The sequence below is a fragment of the Entelurus aequoreus genome, linkage group LG14 (assembly GCF_033978785.1).
Source record: "Entelurus aequoreus isolate RoL-2023_Sb linkage group LG14, RoL_Eaeq_v1.1, whole genome shotgun sequence".
Taxonomy (NCBI): domain Eukaryota; kingdom Metazoa; phylum Chordata; class Actinopteri; order Syngnathiformes; family Syngnathidae; genus Entelurus; species Entelurus aequoreus.
The window spans coordinates 32,770,806-32,795,038 of record NC_084744.1 but is presented as its reverse complement, the minus strand read 5'-3'; the positions used below and the strand labels follow the sequence as shown (position 1 = coordinate 32,795,038).

Sequence of the window (24,233 nt, the reverse complement as noted above, 5' to 3'; positions counted from 1 at the left end):
ATGTTGCATCACGTTATGTTGCGTGTTGCGCAAATGTTGCACCATGTGTTGCATCAGCATGTTACATCACGTTATGTTGCATGTTGCGCCGCATGTTGTGCAAATGTTGCGCCACGTGTGGCATCTGCATGTTACAACATGTTATGTTGCATGTTGGCCGCATGTTGTGCAAATGTTGCGGCACGTGTTGCATCTGCATGCTACATCACGTTATGTTGCATGTTTAGCCGCATGTTGCGGCACGTGTTGCATCTGCATGTTACATCACGTTATGTTGCATGTTGCGCCGCATGTTGTACAAATGTTGCGCCACGTGTTGCATCTGCATGTTACATCACGTTATGTTGCATGTTTCGCCGCATGTTTCTCCAAAGTTGCGCCACATATTGCATCTGCATGGTACATCACGTTATATTGCATGTTTCGCCGCATGTTGTGCAGATGCTGCACCACGTGTTGCATCTGCATATTACATCACGTTATGTTGCATGTTTCGCCGCATGTTGCGCAAAAGTTGCGCCACATATTGCATCTGCATGGTACATCACGTTATGTTGCATGTTTCGCCGCATGTTGTGCAGATGTTGTACCACGTGTTGCATCTGCATATTACATCACGTTATGTTGCGTGTTGCGCAAATGTTGCACCACGTGTTGCATCAGCATGTTACATCACGTTATGTTGCATGTTGCGCCGCATGTTGTGCAAATGTTGCGGCACGTGTGGCATCTGCATGTTACATCACGTTATGTTGCATGTTGCGCCGCATGTTGTGCAAATGTTGCACCATGTGTTGCATCTGCATGGTACAACATGTTATGTTGCATGTTGGCCGCATGTTGTGCAAATGTTGCGCCACGTGTTGCATCTGCATGTTACATCACGTTATGTTGCATGTTTAGCCGCATGTTGCGGCACGTGTTACATCTGCATGTTACATCACGTTATGTTGCATGTTTCGCCGCATGTTGCGCAAAAGTTGCGCCACATATTGCATCTGCATGGTACATCACGTTATGTTGCATGTTTCGCCGCATGTTGTGCAGATGTTGCACCACGTGTTGCATCTGCATATTACATCACGTTATGTTGCATGTTTCGCCGCATGTTGCGCAAAAGTTGCGCCACATATTGCATCTGCATGGTACATCACGTTATGTTGCATGTTTCGCCGCATGTTGTGCAGATGTTGCACCACGTGTTGCATCTGCATGTTACATCATGTTATGTTGCATGTTGCGCCGCATGTTGCGCAGATGCTGCACCACGTGTTGCATCTGCATGTTGCATCACGTTATGTTGCGTGTTGCGCAAATGTTGCACCACGTGTTGCATCAGCATGTTACATCACGTTATGTTGCATGTTGCGCCGCATGTTGTGCAAATGTTGCGCCACGTGTGGCATCTGCATGTTACAACATGTTATGTTGCATGTTGGCCGCATGTTGTGCAAATGTTGCGGCACGTGTTGCATCTGCATGTTACATCACGTTATGTTGCATGTTTAGCCGCATGTTGCGGCACGTGTTGCATCTGCATGTTACATCACGTTATGTTGCATGTTGCGCCGCATGTTGTGCAAATGTTGCACCACGTGTTGCATCTGCATGTTACATCATGTTATGTTGCATGTTGCGCCGCATGTTGCGCAGATGCTGCACCACGTGTTGCATCTGCATGTTGCATCACGTTATGTTGCGTGTTTAGCCGCATGTTGCGGCACGTGTTGCATCTGCATGTTACATCACGTTATGTTGCATGTTGCGCCGCATGTTGTGCAAATGTTGCACCACGTGTTGCATCTGCATGTTACAACATGTCATGTTGCGTATTTCGCCGCATGTTGAGCAAATGTTGTGCCACGTGTTACATCTGCATGTTACATCACGTTATGTTGCATGTTTCGCCGCATGTTGCGCCACGTGTTGCATCTGCATGTTACATCACGTTATGTTGCATGTTTCGCCGCATGTTGTGTAAATGTTGCGTAAATGTTGCGCCACGTGTTGCATCTGCATGTTACAACATGTTATGTTGCGTGTTTCGCCGCATGTTGAGCAAATGTTGCGCCACGTGTTGCATCTGCATGTTGCATCATGTTATGTTGCGTGTTTAGCCGCATGTTGCGCCACGTGTTGCATCTGCATGTTACATCACGTTATGTTGCGTGTTTAGCCGCATGTTGCGCAAATGTTGCAGCACGTGTTGCATCTGCATGTTACATCACGTTATGTTGCATGTTGCGCCGCATGTTGCGCAAATGTTGCACCACGTGTTGTATTTGCATATTATATCACGTTTTGTTGCATGTTTCGCCGCATGTTGCGCAAATGTTGCACCATGTGTTGCATCTGCATGTTACGTCACGTTATGTTGCATGTTGGCCGCATGTTGTGCACATGTTGCGGCACGTGTTGCATCTGCATGTTGCATCACGTTATGTTGCGTGTTTAGCCGCATGTTGCGGCACGTGTTGCATCTGCATGTTACATCACGTTATGTTGCATGTTGCGCCGCATGTTGTGCAAATGTTGCACCACGTGTTGCATCTGCATGTTACATCACGTTATGTTGCATGTTGCGCCGCATGTTGTGCAAATGTTGCGCCACGTGTGGCATCTGCATGTTACATCACGTTATGTTGCATATTGCGCCGCATGTTGTGCAAATGTTGCACCATGTGTTGCATCTGCATGGTACAACATGTTATGTTGCATGTTGGCCGCATGTTGTGCAAATGTTGCGGCACGTGTTGCATCTGCATGTTACATCACGTTATGTTGCATGTTGCGCCGCATGTTGTGCAAATGTTGCACCACGTGTTGCATCTGCATGTTACATCATGTTATGTTGCATGTTGCGCCGCATGTTGCGCAGATGCTGCACCACGTGTTGCATCTGCATGTTGCATCACGTTATGTTGCGTGTTTAGCCGCATGTTGCGGCACGTGTTGCATCTGCATGTTACATCACGTTATGTTGCATGTTGCGCCGCATGTTGTGCAAATGTTGCACCACGTGTTGCATCTGCATGTTACAACATGTTATGTTGCGTATTTCGCCGCATGTTGAGCAAATGTTGTGCCACGTGTTACATCTGCATGTTACATCACGTTATGTTGCATGTTTCGCCGCATGTTGCGCCACGTGTTGCATCTGCATGCTACATCACGTTATGTTGCATGTTTCGCCGCATGTTGCGTAAATGTTGCGTAAATGCTGCGCCACGTGTTGCATCTGCATGTTACAACATGTTATGTTGCGTGTTTCGCCGCATGTTGAGCAAATGTTACGCCACGTGTTGCATCTGCATGTTGCATCACGTTATGTTGCGTGTTTAGCCGCATGTTGCGGCACGTGTTGCATCTGCATGTTACATCACGTTATGTTGCGTGTTTAGCCGCATGTTGCGCAAATGTTGCAGCACGTGTTGCATCTGCATGTTACATCACGTTATGTTGCATGTTGCGCCGCATGTTGCGCAAATGTTGCACCACGTGTTGTATTTGCATGTTATATCACGTTTTGTTGCATGTTTCGCCGCATGTTGCGCAAATGTTGCACCATGTGTTGCATCTGCATGTTACGTCACGTTATGTTGTATGTTGGCCGCATGTTGTGCAAATGTTGCGCCACGTGTTGCATCTGCATGTTGCATCACGTTATGTTGCGTGTTTAGCCGCATGTTGCGGCACGTGTTGCATCTGCATGTTACATCACGTTATGTTGCATGTTGCGCCGCATGTTGTGCAAATGTTGCACCACGTGTTGCATCTGCATGTTACATCGCGTTATGTTGCATGTTGCGCCGCATGTTGCGCAGATGTTGCACCACGTGTTGCATCTGCATGTTGCATCACGTTATGTTGCGTGTTTAGCCGCATGTTGCGGCACGTGTTGCATCTGCATGTTACATCACGTTATGTTGCATGTTGCGCCGCATGTTGTGCAAATGTTGCACCACGTGTTGCATCTGCATGTTACAACATGTTATGTTGCGTATTTCGCCGCATGTTGAGCAAATGTTGTGCCACGTGTTACATCTGCATGTTACATCACGTTATGTTGCATGTTTCGCCGCATGTTGCGCCACGTGTTGCATCTGCATGTTACATCACGTTATGTTGCATGTTTCGCCGCATGTTGCGTAAATGTTGCGTAAATGCTGCGCCACGTGTTGCATCTGCATGTTACAACATGTTATGTTGCGTGTTTCGCCGCATGTTGAGCAAATGTTGCGCCACGTGTTGCATCTGCATGGTACAACATGTTATGTTGCGTGTTTCGCCGCATGTTGAGCAAATGTTGCGCCACGTGTTGCATCTGCATGTTACATCACGTTATGTTGCATGTTGCGCCGCATGTTGTGCAAATGTTGCGCCACGTGTTGCATCTGCATTTTACATCACGTTATGTTGCATGTTGCGCCGCATGTTGCGCAGATGTTGCACCACGTGTTGCATCTGCATGTTGCATCACGTTATGTTGCGTGTTTAGCCGCATGTTGCTGCACGTGTTGCATCTGCATGTTACATCACGTTATGTTGCATGTTGCGCCGCATGTTGTGCAAATGTTGCACCACGTGTTGCAACTGCATGTTACAACATGTTATGTTGCGTATTTCGCCGCATGTTGCGCAGATGTTGCACCACGTGTTGCATCTGCATGTTGCATCACGTTATGTTGCGTGTTTAGCCGCATGTTGCTGCACGTGTTGCATCTGCATGTTACATCACGTTATGTTGCATGTTGCGCCGCATGTTGTGCAAATGTTGCACCACGTGTTGCAACTGCATGTTACAACATGTTATGTTGCGTATTTCGCCGCATGTTGAGCAAATGTTGTGCCACGTGTTACATCTGCATGTTACATCACGTTATGTTGCATGTTTCGTCGCATGTTGCGCCACGTGTTGCATCTGCATGTTACATCACGTTATGTTGCATGTTTCGCCGTTATGTTGCATGTTTCGCCGCATGTTGCGCCACGTGTTGCATCTGCATGTTACAACATGTTATGTTGCGTGTTTCGCCGCATGTTGAGCAAATGTTGCGCCACGTGTTACATCTGCATGTTACATCACGTTATGTTGCATGTTTCGCCGCATGTTGCGTAAATGTTGCGCCACGTGTAGCATCTGCATGTTACAACATGATATGTTGCGGATTTCGCCGCATGTTGAGCAAATGTTGCGCCACGTGTTGCATCTGCAAGTTACATCACGTTATGTTGCATGTTTCGCCGCATGTTGCGTAAATGTTGCGCCACGTGTTGCATCTGCATGTTACAACATGTTATGTTGCGTATTTCGCCGCATGTTGAGCAAATGTTGCGCCACGTGTTGCATCTGCAAGTTACATCACGTTATGTTGCATGTTTCGCCGCATGTTGCGTAAATGTTTCGCCACGTGTTGCATCTGCATGTTACAACATGTTATGTTGCGTGTTTCGCCGCATGTTGAGCAAATGTTGCGCCACGTGTTGCATCTGCATGGCACAACATGTTATGTTGCGTGTTTCGCCGCATGTTGAGCAAATGTTGCGCCACGTGTTGCATCTGCATGTTACAACATGTTATGTTGCATGTTTAGCCGCATGTTGCGCCACGTGTTGCATCTGCAAGTTACATCACGTTATGTTGCATGTTTCGCCGCATGTTGCGTAAATGTTGTGCCACGTGTTGCATCTGCATGTTACAACATGTTATGTTGCGTATTTCGCCGCATGTTGAGCAAATTTTGCGCCACGTGTTGCATCTGCAAGTTACATCACGTTATGTTGCATGTTTCGCCGCATGTTGCGTAAATGTTGCGCCACGTGTTGCATCTGCATGTTACAACATGTTATGTTGCGTATTTCGCCGCATGTTGAGCAAATGTTGTGCCACGTGTTACATCTGCATGTTACATCACGTTATGTTGCATGTTTCGCCGCATGTTGCGCCACGTGTTGCATCTGCATGTTACATCACGTTATGTTGCATGTTGGCCGAATGTTGTGCCACGTGTTGCATCTGCATGTTACATCACGTTATGTTGCATGTTGGCCGAATGTTGTGCCACGTGTTGCATCTGCATGTTACATCACGTTATGTTGCATGTTTCGCCGCATGTTGCATAAATGTTGCGCCACGTGTTGCATCTGCATGTTACAACATGTTATGTTGCGTGTTTCGCCGCATGTTGCGCCACGTGTTGCATCTGCATATTACATCAGGTTATGTTGCATGTTGGCCGCATGTTGTGCCACGTGTTGCATCTGCATGTTACATCACGTTATGTTGCGTGTTTCGCCGCATGTTGCGCAAATGTTGCACCACGTGTTGCATCTGCATGTTACATCACGTTATGTTCCATGTTTCGCCGCATGTTGCGCAAATGGTGCACCACGTGTTGCATCTGCATGTTACATCACGCTATGTTGCAAGTTGGCCGCATGTTGCGCAAATGTTGCACCACGTGTTGCATCTGCATGTTACATCATGCTATGTTGCAAGTTGGCCGCATGTTGTGCAAATGTTGTGCCACATGTTGTTTGTCACTTGTTGCGCCATGTGTTGCGTTTGCAGGTTACATCACATGTTATGTTATATGTTTCGCCACATGTTGTTTGCCACATGTTGTTTGCCACTTGTTGCGCCGCGTGTTGCATCTGCATGTTACATCACATCACGTAATGTCGCATTTTGCGATTTCATGTTGTTTGCCACATGTTGCATTAGAATGTTTTATCACACGTTGCGCCACATGTTGAGCCACATGTTGCGCCACATGTTGCTCGTAAGGTTACGCCTGACTCTGCATTTCATATTTGTTAGCTTGACATGGTTACTCACATGTTACTGTTTTAGGGGACTCACCTAGTTTGGATTCGTCAATTATACGCGCTGGTTGGTGGCATGTTGCACCGCATGTTGCGCCTCATGTTGCGCCACATGTTGCTCGCAAGATTACGCCTGACTCTGCATTTCATATTTGTTAGCTTGACATGGTTACTCACATGTTACTGTTTTAGGGGACTCACCTAGTTTGGATTTGTCAATCATACGCGCTGGTTGGTGGCATGTTGCACCACATGTTGCACCACATGTTGCACCACATGTTGCACCACATGTTGTGCCACATGTGGCGCCACATGTTGCTCGCAAAGTTGCGCCTGACTCTGCATTTCATATTTGTTAGCTTGACATGGTTACTCACCTGTTACCGTTTTAGGAGACTCACCTAGTTTGGATTCGTCAATTATACGCACTGGTTGGTCGCATGTTGCGCCACATGTTGCACCACATGTTGCACCACATGTTGCGCCGCGTGTTGCTCGCAAGGTTACGCCTGACTCTGCATTTCATATTTGTTAGCTTGACATGGTTACTCACATGTTACTGTTTTAGGGGACTCACCTAGTTTTGATTAGTCAATTATACGCGCTGGATGGTCGCATGTTGCGCCACATGTTGCGCCACATGTTGCGCCGCATGTTGCTCCGCATGTTGCTCCGCATGTTGCTCGCAAAGTTACGCCTGACTCTGCATTTCATATTTGTTAGCTTGACATGGTTACTCATCTGTTACTGTTTTAGGGGACTCACCTAGTTTGGATTTGTCAATTATACGCGCTGGTTGGTCGCATGTTGCACCACATGTTGCGCCACATGTTTCACCACATGTTGCGCCGCATGTTGCTCGCAAAGTTACGCCTGACTCTGCATTTCATATTTGTTAGCTTGACATGGTTACTCACATGTTACTGTTTTAGGGGACTCACCTAGTTTGGATTCGTCAATTATACGCGCTGGTTGGTCGCATGTTGCACCACATGTTGCGCCACATGTTGCGCCGCATGTTGCTCGCAAGGTTACGCCTGACTCTGCATTTCATATTTGTTAGCTTGACATGGTTACTCACATGTTACTGTTTTAGGGGACTCACCTAGTTTGGATTCGTCAATTATACGCGCTGGTTGGTCGCATGTTGCGCCACATGTTGCGCCACATGTTGCGCCACATGTTGCGCCACATGTTGCGCCACATGTTGCGCCACATGTTGCGCCACATGTTGCGCCACATGTTGCGCCACATGTTGCGCCGCATGTTGCTCGCAAAGTTACGCCTGACTCTGCATTTCATATTTGTTAGCTTGACATGGTTACTCACAGGTTACTGTTTTAGGGGACTCACCTAGTTTGGATTCGTCAATTATACGCGCTGGTTGGTCGCATGTTGCGCCACATGTTGCACCACATGTTGCGCAACATGTTGCTCGCAAAGTTACGCCTGACTCTGCATTTCATATTTGTTAGCTTGACATGGTTACTCATCTGTTACTGTTTTAGGGGACTCATCTATTTTGGATCCGTCAATTATACGCGCTGGTTGGTCGCATGTTGCACCACATGTTGCGCCACATGTTGCACCACATGTTGCTCGCAAGGTTACGCCTGACTCTGCATTTCATATTTGTTAGCTTGACATGGTTACTCACATGTTACTGTTTAAGGGGACTCATCTATTTTGGATCCGTCAATTATACGAGCTGGTTGGTCGCATGTTGCACCACATGTTGCACCACATGTTGCACCACATGTTGCTCGCAAGGTTACGCCTGACTCTGCATTTCATATTTGTTAGCTTGACATGGTTACTCACATGTTACTGTTTTAGGGGACTCACCTAGTTTGGATTCGTCAATTATACGCGTTGGTTGGTGGCATGTTGCGCCGCATGTTGCACCACATGTTGCGCCGCATGTTGTGCCGCATGTTGCTCGCAAGGTTACGCCTGCCTCTGCATTTCATATTTGTTAGCTTGACATGGTTACTCACATGTTACTGTTTTAGGGGACTCACCTAGTTTGGATTCGTCAATTATACACTTGGTTGGTCGCATGTTGCGCCACATGTTGCGCCACATGTTGCGCCACATGTTGCAACACATGTTGCGCCACATGTTGCGCCGCATGTTGCTTGCAAAGTTACGCCTGACTTTGCATTTCATATTTGTTAGCTTGACATGGTTACTCATCTGTTACTGTTTTAGGGGACTCACCTAGTTTGGATTCGTCAATCATACGCGCTGGTTGGTGGCATGTTGCGCCACATGTTGCACCCCATGTTGCGCCACATGTTGCGCCACATGTTGCACCACATGTTGCGCCACATGTTGCTCACAACGTTCCGCCTGACTCTGCATTTCATATTTGTGAGCTTGACATGGTTACTCACCTGTTACTGATTTAAGGGACTCACCTAGTTTGGACTTCTCAATTATACGCGCTGGTTGGTGGCATGTTGCACCACATGTTGCGCCACATGTTGCGTCACATGTTGCACCACATGTTGCGCCACATGTTGCTCGCAACGTTCCGCCTGACTCTGCATTTCATATTTGTGAGCTTGACATGGTTACTCACCTGTTACTGATTTAAGGGACTCACCTAGTTTGGACTTGTCAATTATACGCGCATGTTGCACCACATGTTGCACCACATGTTGCACCACATGTTGCACCACATGTTGCACTACATGTTGCACCACATGTTTTCTCTTTTTCTAAACTCGTAAGTTTGTGCATTTTCCTATTTGTAAGCTTTTCTAATTTTTAAATCGCATGGTGCAAAACCGGATGCGTCTCTCGGTGTGCTGCATCCCGGCAGGCTGCCTGACACCCGTGCCGGCTGCGCCGTGACAGAACGAGGTACGGGTGAGTGGTGAACCCGCACCTCGGGCGACAGGTAGCAACTTGTCTCAGGTGTGTGTACCTTGCAGGACGTTCTTCTGGCCAGGCGTGCACTGCTGCATGCTCCAAGTTCCCTGGCGGTAGGCGGGGGCTCTGGTGGGGATGAAGGCCGCCACCATGAAGCAGTAACTGTGTCCGGCATCTAACCCGGACACCTCGGCCCGGTTGGACTTGGATATGATGTCTCTCTGCGGGGACAAGACTGACAGGTCAGAAATGTTCTCAAGGTGTTGCAGATGTTCAGGTTACACAGTGTTTTCTGTCACGCCCCCTAGGGGACGGTATTATTTTCACGCCCCCCCTGAAGTTAATGTTTGTTTTTTTATCAGAATGTGTCAAATTAGTTATTTACTAACACTAAAGCTACTGTTGTGCTGTTGCCTCTCACACCCCCCCCTTCCATCAGTACGTGTCAATATATACGCTATTGCACTATTGCCTCTCACGCCCCCCCTTCCATCAGTACGTGTCAATATATACGCTATTGCACTATTGCCTCTCACGCCCCCCCTTCCATCAGTACGTGTCAATATATACGCTATTGCACTATTGCCTCTCACGCCCCCCCTTCCATCAGTACGTGTCAATATATACGCTATTGCACTATTGCCTCTCACGCCCCCCCTTCCATCGGTACGTGTCAATATATATGCTATTGCACTATTGCCTCTCACGCCCCCCCTTTCCATCAGTATGTGTCAATATATACGCTATTGCACTATTGCCTCTCACAACCCCCCCCCCCCTTCCATCGGTATGTGTCAATATATACGATATTGCACTATTGCCTCTCACGCCCCCCCTTTCATCGGTACGTGTCAAGATATACGCTATTGCACCATTGCCTCTCACGCCCCCCCTTCCATCGGTATGTGTCAATATATACGCTATTGCACTATTGCCTCTCACGCCCCCCCTTCCATCGGTATGTGTCAAGATATGCGCTATTGTCCTATTGCCTCTCATGCCCCCCTTCCATCGGTATGTGTCAATATATACGATATTGCACTATTGCCTCTCACGCCCCCCTTTCCATCGGTACATGTCAATATATACGCTATTGCACTATTGCCTCTCACGCCCCCCTTTCCATCGGTACATGTCAATATATACGCTATTGCACTATTGCCTCTCACGCCCCCCCCCCTTCCATCGGTATGTGTCAAGATATACGCTATTGCACTATTGCCTCTCACGCCCCCCTTTCCATCGGTACGTGTCAATATATACGCTATTGTCCTATTGCCTCTCACGCACCCCCTTCCATCGGTATGTGTCAATACATACGATATTGCACTATTGCCTCTCACGCCCCCCTTTCCATCGGTACGTGTCAATATATACGATATTGCACTATTGCCTCTCACGCCACCCTTCCATCGGTATGTGTCAAGATATACGCTATTGTCCTATTGCCTCTCACGCCCCCCCCTTCCATCGGTACGTGTCAATATATACGCTATTGCACTATTGCCTCTCACGCCCCCCTTTCCATTGGTATGTGTCAATATATACGATATTGCACTATTGCCTCTCACGCCCCCCCTTTCATCGGTATGTGTCAATATATAAGATATTGCACTATTGCCTCTCACGCAACCCCCCTTCCATCGGTACGTGTCAATATATACGCTATTGCACTATTGCCTCTCACGCCCCCCCTTCCATCGGTACGTGTCAATATAAACGCTATTGCACTATTTCCTCTCACACACCCCCTTTCCATCGGTACGTGTCAATATATACGCTATTGCACTATTGCCTCTCACGCCCCCCCTTTCATCGGTATGTGTCAATATATACGATATTGCACTATTGCCTCTCACACCCCCCCTTCCATCGGTACGTGTCAATATATACGCCATTGCACTATTGCCTCTCACGCCCCCCCCCTTCCATCGGTATGTGTCAAGATATACGCTATTGCACTATTGCCTCTCACACACCCCCTTTCCATCGGTACGTGTCAATATATACGCTATTGCACTATTGCCTCTCACACCCCCCCTTTCATCGGTACGTGTCAATATATACGCTATTGCACTATTGCCTCTCACACCCCCCCTTTCATCGGTATGTGTCAATATATACGATATTGCACTATTGCCTCTCACGCCCCCCTTCCATCAGTACGTGTCAATATATACGCTATTGCACTATTGCCTCTCACGCCCCCCCTTCCATCAGTACGTGTCAATATATACCCCCCCCCCCCACTCCCCCCCCAGGGCACATACATTTTTTCACACACCCTTAAAGTTATTGTTTTTATTTATTTAACTGTATATATCAAGATACACGCTTTTGAGCTATTGCCTCTCACGCCTCCCCCCAAGGGGACAGAATTTTTTCCACGCCCCCCCTGAAGTTAATGTTTTTATTTTTATCAGTATGTGTCAAATTAGTTCTTTATTATTAGTTGTTTTGTTTATTTAACTGTCTGTGTCAAGATACACGCTTTTGTGCTATTGCCTCTCACGCCCCCCCTGAATTTAATGTTGTTTTTTTATCAGTATGTGTCAAATGAGTTGTTTACTAACACTAAAGTAAATGAACCGGTTTTCTGTGCGTGTAGTACTACTGCAAGTACCTTTCCAGTGTTGCCAGACTTGTAGTAGCTGATCTTGTACTGCAGGTCGTCCTTCAGCACGTCTTTGACGCTGAGTTGTTTACCCTTTTGGTGGAAACTGGTGAGAGGATCTTTGATGACGACGCTCACTCGGCCTTCTTCCAACACCTCCACGTCGAACTCTGCCGCGCTGATCTCGCCTAGCAGGAAGGAACGTTAGCAAACTTTATATATGTAAATACAACAGCTGGTACTAGACTTACAGCACAAACACTTTGTAGGGCTCAAAAAAAGTATAAAGTATACTCTAGTGTACTTTATATATGTAAATAAAACAGTTGGTACTAGACTTACAGTACTAACACTTTGTAGGGCTCAACAAAAGTATGTACACTGGCTTAAAATATACTGTAGTATACTTTATATATGTAAATAAAACAGTTGGTACTAGACTTACAGTACTAACACTTTGTAGGGCTCAACAAAAGTACAAAGTATACTGTAGTGTACTTTATATATGTAAATAAAACAGTTGGTACTAGACTTACAGTACTAACACTTTGTAGGGCTCAACAAAAGTATAAAGTATACTGTAGTGTACTTTATATATGTAAATAAAACAGTTGGTACTAGACTTACAGTACTAACACTTTGTAGGACTCAACAAAAGTATGGCTTATAGTATACTGTAGTGTACTTTATATATGTAAATATAACAGTTGGTACTAGACTTAGAGTACAAAGACTTATTAGGGTTGAACAAAAGTATAAAGTATACTGTAGTGTACTTTATATATGTAAATAAAACAGTTGGTACTAGACTTACAGTACTAACACTTTGTAGGGCTCAACACAAGTATGGCTTATAGTATACTGTAGTGTACTTTATATATGTAAATAAAACAGTTGGTACTAGACTTACAGTACTAACACTTTGTAGGGCTCAACAAAAGTACAAAGTATACTGTAGTGTACTTCATATATGTAAATAAAACAGTCGGTACTAGACTTACAGTACTAACACTTTGTAGGGCTCAACAAAAGTATGGCTTATAGTATACTGTAGTGTACTTTATATATGTAAATAAAACAGTTGGTACTAGACTTACAGTACTAACACTTTGTAGGGCTCAACAAAAGTATAAAGTATACTGTAGTGTACTTCATATATGTAAATAAAACAGTTGGTACTAGACTTACAGTACAAACACTTTGTAGGGCTCAACAAAAGTATGGCTTATTATATACTGTAGTGTACTTTATATATTCAAATAAAACAGTTAGTACTAGACTTACAGTACTAACACTTTGTAGGGCTCAACAAAAGTATAAAGTATACTGTAGTGTACTTTAAATATGTAAATAAAACAGTTGGTACTAGACTTACAGTACTAACACTTTGTAGGGCTCAACAAAAGTATAAAGTATACTGTAGTGTACTTTAAATATGTAAATAAAACAGTTGGTACTAGACTTACAGTACTAACACTTTGTAGGGCTCAACAAAAGTATAAAGTATACTGTAGTGTACTTCATATATGTAAATAAAACAGTTGGTACTAGACTTACAGTACAAACACTTTGTAGGGCTCAACAAAAGTACAAAGTATACTGTAGTGTACTTTATATATGTAAATAAAACAGTTGGTACTAGACTTACAGTACTAACACTTTGTAGGGCTCAACAAAAGTATGGCTTATTATATACTGTAGTGTACTTTATATATGTAAATAAAACAGTTGGTACTAGACTTACAGTACTAACACTTTGTAGGGCTCAACAAAAGTATAAAGTATACTGTAGTGTACTTTACATATGTAAATAAAACAGTTGGTACTAGACTTACAGTACTAACACTTTGTAGGGCTCAAAAAAAGTATAAAGTATACTGTAGTGTACTTTATATATGTAAATAAAACAGTTGGTACTAGACTTACAGTACTAACACTTTGTAGGGCTCAACAAAAGTATAAAGTATACTGTAGTGTACTTTATATATGTAAATAAAACAGTTGGTACTAGACTTACAGTACTAACACTTTGTAGGGCTCAAAAAAAGTATAAAGTATACTGTAGTGTACTTTATATATGTAAATAAAACAGTTGGTACTAGACTTACAGTACTAACACTTTGTAGGGCTCAACAAAAGTATAAAGTATATTGTAGTGTACTTTATATATGTAAATAAAACAGTTGGTACTAGACTTACAGTACAAACACTTTGTAGGGCTCAACAAAAGTACAAAGTATACTGTAGTGTACTTTATATATGTAAATAAAACAGTTGGTACTAGACTTACAGTACAAACACTTTGTAGGGCTCAACAAAAGTACAAAGTATACTGTAGTGTACTTTATATATGTAAATAAAACAGTTGGTACTAGACTTACAGTACAAACACTTTGTAGGGCTCAACAAAAGTACAAAGTATACTGTAGTGTACTTTATATATGTAAATAAAACAGTTGGTACTAGACTTACAGTACTAACACTTTGTAGGGCTCAACAAAAGTATGGCTTATTATATACTGTAGTGTACTTTATATATGTAAATAAAACAGTTGGTACTAGACTTACAGTACTAACACTTTGTAGGGCTCAACAAAAGTATAAAGTATACTGTAGTGTACTTTACATATGTAAATAAAACAGTTGGTACTAGACTTACAGTACTAACACTTTGTAGGGCTCAAAAAAAGTATAAAGTATACTGTAGTGTACTTTATATATGTAAATAAAACAGTTGGTACTAGACTTACAGTACTAACACTTTGTAGGGCTCAACAAAAGTATAAAGTATACTGTAGTGTACTTTATATATGTAAATAAAACAGTTGGTACTAGACTTACAGTACTAACACTTTGTAGGGCTCAAAAAAAGTATAAAGTATACTGTAGTGTACTTTATATATGTAAATAAAACAGTTGGTACTAGACTTACAGTACTAACACTTTGTAGGGCTCAACAAAAGTATAAAGTATATTGTAGTGTACTTTATATATGTAAATAAAACAGTTGGTACTAGACTTACAGTACAAACACTTTGTAGGGCTCAACAAAAGTACAAAGTATACTGTAGTGTACTTTATATATGTAAATAAAACAGTTGGTACTAGACTTACAGTACAAACACTTTGTAGGGCTCAACAAAAGTACAAAGTATACTGTAGTGTACTTTATATATGTAAATAAAACAGTTGGTACTAGACTTACAGTACAAACACTTTGTAGGGCTCAACAAAAGTACAAAGTATACTGTAGTGTACTTTATATATGTAAATAAAACAGTTGGTACTAGACTTACAGTACTAACACTTTGTAGGGCTCAACAAAAGTATGGCTTATTATATACTGTAGTGTACTTTATATATGTAAATAAAACAGTTGGTACTAGACTTACAGTACTAACACTTTGTAGGGCTCAACAAAAGTATAAAGTATACTGTAGTGTACTTTACATATGTAAATAAAACAGTTGGTACTAGACTTACAGTACTAACACTTTGTAGGGCTCAAAAAAAGTATAAAGTATACTGTAGTGTACTTTATATATGTAAATTACTAGTCCGTCCTCTGCGCTGGATGGACGCTTTTCTGCTTGCTCTCGCTTGCTCTCGCTTCTGCTTGCATTTTTTGCTACTATCTGCTGCTATTTTCTTACACAAAGAGCAACAGCTCTTGGATACTTACCAAACCAGTGGGACTATATTTTCTTTTAGATAACAGAGGCATTTTTCAATATTTTTACGACGTCCTCAACACTACGCGAGGAGGCCTACCATTCAAGATAAGCCTGAGCCCGAGCCTGTGCTACAGTTCTAAAGGTAATCAGCATAAGATGCCTCCTTTCTCTACGGAAGATTACCACAAACTGCTAAAGAAGATTTTACTGTTGGAAATAAAAATGAATCGGTTGGAAGTGAATTTAGAAGTGAATGGACAATGTGGCTACAACACCACTCTAGCACTCCTGTCGACTGAAAACACTGGACAGCACCATGCTACAACCCAGCTAACTAGCAACAATGAAGCTACGAAGAAACGGGAGGTCCCTGTAGAGGGTAATAAATCTACCAGTGAAAATCCTCCCTGGAACACACTTGGTGCAAAGCCAAAGAGAAGACCACCTCCCTGCGACAAGGGAGAATGGATATCTGGCAGGACCCAGCGCCCCGATATCTCTGATCTGACCGGCTGGCCTGCGCTACCATCTTCAGCCAGGCATACTGCGTCATCAACTCCACTGCCACGTAGGACACAGCAGCGGACAGCTGAGAAGAGGAGAACTACCAATAAACCTCCCCAGCAAGCAAGTGTCCAACTAAAGAACAGGTTTGCCCCACTGTTGATGGACAATGGATCCCCCTCTGATTGCCTGAATAACCCACCATCACCACGCAGAAGGGTAAGACCTGCTAACTTTACACCACAGAGAAAGCTAACGAGAGCTCCTGAAAATCTGATTGTGGGGGACTTTTCTGTAAAAGATATGAAAAGCAATAATAACACCAAAGTACTCTGCTTTCCGAAGGATATGGTATCTGACATGGAAAAAAGAATCCTGGAAATTGTCGCTGCACACCCAAATGTGAAAAATATCATCCTGCACATTGGTTTTAATGACATTGTAAAACAACAATCAAGAGAGCTGAAAGAGCACTTCAATAAACTCTTTGAAACAGTCAGCGCTGTGAATGCTGACGTTTTTATCAGTGGTCCTCTACCCCCAATCAGGAGAGGAGCTGAGAGATTCAGTAGACTTTACTCGCTGAATGAGTGGCTATCAAGTGCACTTCTTGCTCGTTCAATGCATTTTATTGACAATTTTAGCTTTTTCTGGGACCGCAGGCATCTTTTTAAGGCAGACGGACTTTGCCTGAATAAGATGGGAGTAAAGCTATTCATGAACAACATGTTTCACTTCCTGCATCTTGCATCTATCATCACTGCCAAGGACAAGAGACAAGAGGAGCCACCGAGGAAGGAAGACACAACACAGCCTATCAGGAACGTCGAAGGAGGACCGCCACTGCAAAAGGAGAACGTCGACCATGAGATACACCAGAGCAAAGAGGAGAGGTGTCTATCCTCCTCTACCGCCCCTCCCTCCATTCTGAATGCATGTGAAGATCCCTCCCCCACATCCCCCAAGCCATCCACGTCTCCATCTTTCTCCCTCCCTCAAGTAGACCTTTCTCCCCCCTTCTCCCCCTTGGAGTTCCGGGAGCTACCCCCACTCACGCCCCACCCTACTCAGATTTTTACCCCCCTAGATCATCGCTCACCTCCACCACCCCCTCCACGAAGGCGTGCTCCACAACCCCCCAGCCATACTTCACCTTTCTCACGCCAACCCCTTACACGCCCTCAACGTCCACCTTCAGTAGTTCGTCCCAGCTCTGACGCTGCTCACTCCCCCTCCCCCTTACGGCAAACCCCGCCTCGCCCTGACAGCAGTCCTGAATATTTCTGATACAGAAAAGGGTTCAGCAGTAGACCACATTATCAGCTGGGCCCAAGGTTGCCTACATCAAATCATGGCACCTTCTACATCCCTGTTGTGACTACCAAGAGAGTAAACATTGGGAAACTTAGCCACCCTGCTAACCTAAACAATCTCATTCCTATTATCTCCAAATCAAAGCCAACATCGAAGCCTGTCAATAACACCATCAGGATGGGTCTGCTCAATGTCAGGTCTCTGAATAGCAAATCATTTTTAGTCAATGATTTTATTAGCACTTCTAAACTTGACTTTATGTTTTTAACTGAAACATGGCTGGAACAAAATAACAGTGCAAGCATTCTGATCGAGACAGCACCCCCCAACTATAACTTCATTGATATATGTAGATCGGGGAAAAGAGGTGGAGGGGTTGCTGCTATATTTAAAAACATGTTTCAGGGGAAACAGATGTCACTCGGTGAGTTTACATCATTTGAATACCTGTGTGCTGTGTTGAAATGCTCTCCCAAAATTCTCTTGTTAATTATCTACAGGCCACCTAAATATTCTGCAAATTTTTTTGATGATTTTACTGAACTATTGTCTAGCATCTCCACTGACTTTGACTGCCTGGTTATAACTGGTGATTTTAATTTTCATATTGACGATTTAAATGACAAGGGCGCAAAAGAACTTTTTACTATTTTAGACACATTTGAACTGTCTCAACATGTGAAAGAGGCTACACATTATAAGGGACACACCCTGGACCTGATTATCACAAAAGGTCTCAATGTTTCTGATGTTCTTGTGATTGATCCTTCATTGTCTGATCATTTCTGTGTTTTCTTTAATATTTCTGTAATTCCGGACACACAAACAGAATCAAAGAATGTCAAAAAGCGGTACATAAATGAACATGCTAATGTCCTCTTTAAAAACGCCATCTCCTCACTACCACCTCTAAACCCATGTCATGCTGATGATCTTGTAAGCAACTTTAATTCCAAAATTGTGAATATCATAGATATCATTGCACCTGTTACAGTTAAAACGATTTCTGGCAAGCAAAAGGCACCCTGGAGAAAATCTGCTGCTGTAACAGCCCAGAGAAGAGAGTGCAGGAAGGCTGAACGAATCTGGCGGAATACAAAACTTCATATTCACCATGACATCTATAAAGAGAGCCTCCAGGCCTACAATTTAGTCTTAAAAAGTGCTAGAGAAACATTCTTCTCCAATATCATAAACAGCAACACAAATAAGGCCAAAACCCTATTCACAATCGTTGACAGACTGACTAAACCCCCAACACAAATACCAGCCGAACTCCATTCCACGCAGAAATGCAATGACTTTGCATTCTTTTATACTGATAAAATTGAAGGCATCAGACGCACCATCAATATCTCAAGTAAAAAAGTTGGATCACCACCCCATTTAGGCAAAAGTAACACAGCAATGATGGCAAGCTTTAATGCCATAGACTCTAAAACTCTAGTGGAAACGGTGACAGCTCTAAAGTCATCCACCTGCTGCCTTGATGTTTTACCTACCAACTTCTTTAAGAATGTTTTTGACTGCCTATCAACAGACATCTTGCAAATAGTTAATAATTCTATTAAATCGGGCAATTTCCCGAAGGCTTTCAAAACTGCAGTCATTAAACCTCTTCTAAAAAAGCAGAGCCTAGATGCCTCTGTTATCAACAACTACAGACCAATTTCAAATCTACCATTCATAAGTAAAATAATTGAGAAAGTTGTCCTCCAACAACTAAATCACTTCTTGGCTTCTACTGGCTGCCACAACAACTTCCAGTCAGGATTTCGACCTCTTCATAGCACAGAGACGGCCCTTCTTAAAGTTATAAATGACATCCGTCTAAACACAGACTCTGGCAAAACTTCAGTATTAATGCTTTTGGACCTCAGTGCTGCATTTGACACTGTCGACCACTCAATACTTTTGGACAGGTTGGAAAACTGGGTGGGGATCTCAGGCACAGTTTTAAGCTGGTTCAAGTCATATCTACAAGATAGGAACTATTTTGTTTCCATTGGTGACTTTGTATCAGAACCAACCAACGTAACGTGTGGAGTCCCCCAAGGTTCAATCTTGGGGCCGACTTTATTTAACATCTATATGCTCCCACTAGGACAAATCATGCAAAATAATAACATTGACCATCATTGCTATGCCGATGACACCCAAATCTATGTAGCGCTATCACCAAATGACTATCGCCCCATAGATCTTCTGTGCCAGTGCATTGAGCAAGTCAAACACTGGATGTGCCAAAATTTCCTACAACTAAATGAAGATAAAACTGAGATAATTGTTTTTGGTGCTAAAAAAGAAAGGTTTAAAGTCATCCAACACCTTCAATCACTGTCCCTGAAAACCTCAAATAAAGCCAGAAATCTTGGGGTTATTTTAGATTCTGATTTACATTTCGACAGTCACATCAAATCAGTAACAAAATCGGCCTACTATCACCTCAAAAATGTAAAAAGACTTAGAGGGCTCATGTCAGCTCAAGACTTAGAAAAACTTGTACATGCCTTTATTACCAGTAGGCTAGACTATTGTAATGGTCTCCTTGCAGGTCTTCCCAAAAAAACTGTCAGGCAGCTACAGCTTGTTCAGAACGCTGCTGCTAGAGTTCTAACAAAGACCAAAAAATGTGAGCACATTACACCAATTCTTAAATCCTTACATTGGCTCCCTGTACATCAGAGAATAGATTTCAAAATCCTCCTGCTCACATATAAATCACTACATGGTCTAGGGCCCAAGTATATCACTGATATGCTCCCACTATATACGCCCTCTAGATCACTAAGATCTTCTGAGACCAATCTGTTAGCGGTTCCAAGAGTAAACTCAAATCAAGGGAGATCATCATTCAGTCACTATGCAACACATAGCTGGAATAAACTTCCTGAAGATGTCAGACTCTCCCCAACTCTGACTACTTTTAAAACTAGACTGAAGACTTTTATGTTCACCTTAGCTTTCAGCTAAATCTTTTAATCTTTTAACTTTTAACGTCTGCACTGTTTTTATTTTTATTGTCTGCATTTTAATTTTGCTTTTATTTTCTTTCATTTCACTTTGTTGACTGTGAAGCACTTTGAGTCTGCCTTGTGTATGAAAAGCGCTATACAAATAAAGTTGCCTTGCCTTGCCTAAATAAAACAGTTGGTACTAGACTTACAGTACTAACACTTTGTAGGGCTCAACAAAAGTATAAAGTATACTGTAGTGTACTTTATATATGTAAATAAAACAGTTGGTACTAGACTTACAGTACTAACACTTTGTAGGGCTCAAAAAAAAGTATAAAGTATACTGTAGTGTACTTTATATATGTAAATAAAACAGTTGGTACTAGACTTACAGTACTAACACTTTGTAGGGCTCAACAAAAGTATAAAGTATATTGTAGTGTACTTTATATATGTAAATAAAACAGTTGGTACTAGACTTATAGTACAAACACTTTGTAGGGCTCAACAAAAGTACAAAGTATACTGTAGTGTACTTTATATATGTAAATAAAACAGTTGGTACTAGACTTACAGTACAAACACTTTGTAGGGCTCAACAAAAGTACAAAGTATACTGTAGTGTACTTTATATATGTAAATAAAACAGTTGGTACTAGACTTACAGTACAAACACTTTGTAGGGCTCAACAAAAGTACAAAGTATACTGTAGTGTACTTTATATATGTAAATAAAACAGTTGGTACTAGACTTACAGTACTAACACTTTGTAGGGCTCAACAAAAGTATGGCTTATTATATACTGTAGTGTACTTTATATATGTAAATAAAACAGTTGGTACTAGACTTACAGTACTAACACTTTGTAGGGCTCAACAAAAGTATAAAGTATATTGTAGTGTACTTCATATATGTAAATAAAACAGTTGGTACTAGACTTAGAGTACAAAGACTTGAAGAAAAGTAGTAAGTATACTTTGGAGGTATGCATTGTTGTCAGGTGTCCAGAAGGTGAGCGAGTGTGTGAGACCTACTTTGAGTGTAGGGGTTGAATGGAGGTGAGTAGGTGTGAGGTAACTCCTCCGGCAGGTGCTCATCACTCTCAGGTTCAGTCAGCACGTCAGCAGTGAAGGTCCTGTCAAGGTCACGTCACACCGTGTAAAGGTCAGAGGATATTTGGTCACCAACACACACGCGCTCAAACTCCGCCATTTTGTAAACGCCCCGCTCGGTCTTCTGACCTTCAGTCGGGTCCCCAGAGAGGACTATGTAGGCGAGCTGCGGTCCTGTTTCTGTTGATGTCATTACCACACAATATGCCTGGACCCTTTTCTATTTTTGTATGTTATTAACCTTTTTGTTATTATCTTATGAACCTTTTATATTTGTATATTATTAACCTTTTATGTTATTGTCTTATTAACCTTGTATATATGTGTTATTAACCTTTTATGTTATTATCTTATGAACCTTTTATATTTGTATGTTATTATCCTTTTATGTTATTATCTTATGAACCTTTTATATTTGTATGTTATTATCCTTTGATGTTATTATCTTATGAACCTTTTATATTTGTATGTTATTAACCTTTTATATTATTATCTTATGAACCTTTTATATTTGTATGTTATTAACCTTTTATGTTATTATCTTATGACCCTTTTATATTTGTGTTATTAACCTTTTATGTTATTATCTTATGAACCTTTTATATTTGTATGTTATTAACCTTTTATGTTATTATGTTATTAACCTTTTATATTTGTATGTTATTAACCTTTTATGTTATTATGTTATTAACCTTTTATATTTGTGTTATTAACCTTTTATGGTATTATGTTATTAACCTTTTATATTTGTGTTATTAACCTTTTATGTTATTATCTTATGAACCTTTTATATTTGTATGTTATTAACCTTTTATGTTATTATCTTATGAACCTTTTATATTTGTATGTTATTAACCTTTTATGTTATTATGTTATTAACCTTTTATATTTGTGTTATTAACCTTTTATGTTATTATCTTATGAACCTTTTATATTTGTATGTTATTAACCTTTTATGTTATTATCTTATGAACCTTTTATATTTGTGTTATTAACCTTTTATGTTATTATGTTATTAACCTTTTATATTTGTGTTATTAACCTTGTATGTTATTATGTTATGAACCTTTTATATTTGTATGTTATTAACCTTTTATGTTATTACCTTATTAACCTTTTATATTTGTGTTATTAACCTTTTATGTTATTATCTTATGAACCTTTTATAGTTGTATGTTATCAACCTTTTATGTTATTATGTTATTAACCTTTTATATTTGTGTTATTAACCTTTTATGTTATTATCTTATGAACCTTTTATATTTGTATGTTATTAACTTTTTATGTTATTATCTTATGAACCTTTTATATTTGTATGTTATTAACCTTTTATGTTATTATCTTATGAACCTTTTATATTTGTATGTTATTATCCTTTTATGTTATTATCTTATTAACCTTTTATATTTGTGTTATTAACCTTTTATGTTATTATCTTATGAACCTTTTATATTTGTATGTTATTATCCTTTTATGTTATTATCTTATGAACCTTTTATATTTGTATGTTATTATCCTTTGATGTTATTATCTTATGAACCTTTTATATTTGTATGTTATTAACCTTTTATGTTATCATCTTATGAACCTTTTATATTTGTATGTTATTAACCTTTTATGTTATTATCTTATGAACCTTTTATATTTGTGTTATTAACCTTTTATGTTATTATCTTATGAACCTTTTATATTTGTGTTATTAACCTTTTATGTTATTATCTTATGAACCTTTTATATTTGTATGTTATTAACCTTTTATGTTATTATGTTATTAACCTTTTATATTTGTATGTTATTAACCTTTTATGTTATTATGTTATTAACCTTTTATATTTGTGTTATTAACCTTTTATGGTATTATGTTATTAACCTTTTATATTTGTGTTATTAACCTTTTATGTTATTATCTTATGAACCTTTTATATTTGTATGTTATTAACCTTTTATGTTATTATCTTATGAACCTTTTATATTTGTATGTTATTAACCTTTTATGTTATTATGTTATTAACCTTTTATATTTGTGTTATTAACCTTTTATGTTATTATCTTATGAACCTTTTATATTTGTATGTTATTAACCTTTTATGTTATTATCTTATGAACCTTTTATATTTGTGTTATTAACCTTTTATGTTATTATGTTATTAACCTTTTATATTTGTGTTATTAACCTTGTATGTTATTATGTTATGAACCTTTTATATTTGTATGTTATTAACCTTTTATGTTATTACCTTATTAACCTTTTATATTTGTGTTATTAACCTTTTATGTTATTATCTTATGAACCTTTTATAGTTGTATGTTATTAACCTTTTATGTTATTATGTTATTAACCTTTTATATTTGTGT

The 24,233-nt window shown here is 41.0% G+C and overlaps 1 protein-coding gene across 1 annotated transcript in view; it reads right to left on the bottom strand.

Annotated features, from left to right (window-relative positions):
• Window positions 1-24,233, bottom strand: part of LOC133664765 (tissue factor-like) — a 47,330-nt gene that overhangs the window by 2,356 nt on the left and 20,741 nt on the right. The window contains exons 4-6 of the mRNA XM_062069666.1: window positions 21,801-21,901; window positions 12,326-12,504; window positions 9,758-9,923 (exon numbers count right to left, since the gene is read on the bottom strand). Of these exons, the coding sequence (XP_061925650.1) occupies window positions 9,758-9,923; window positions 12,326-12,504; window positions 21,801-21,901 (446 nt within the window). The remainder of the gene's footprint in view (window positions 1-9,757; window positions 9,924-12,325; window positions 12,505-21,800; window positions 21,902-24,233) is intronic.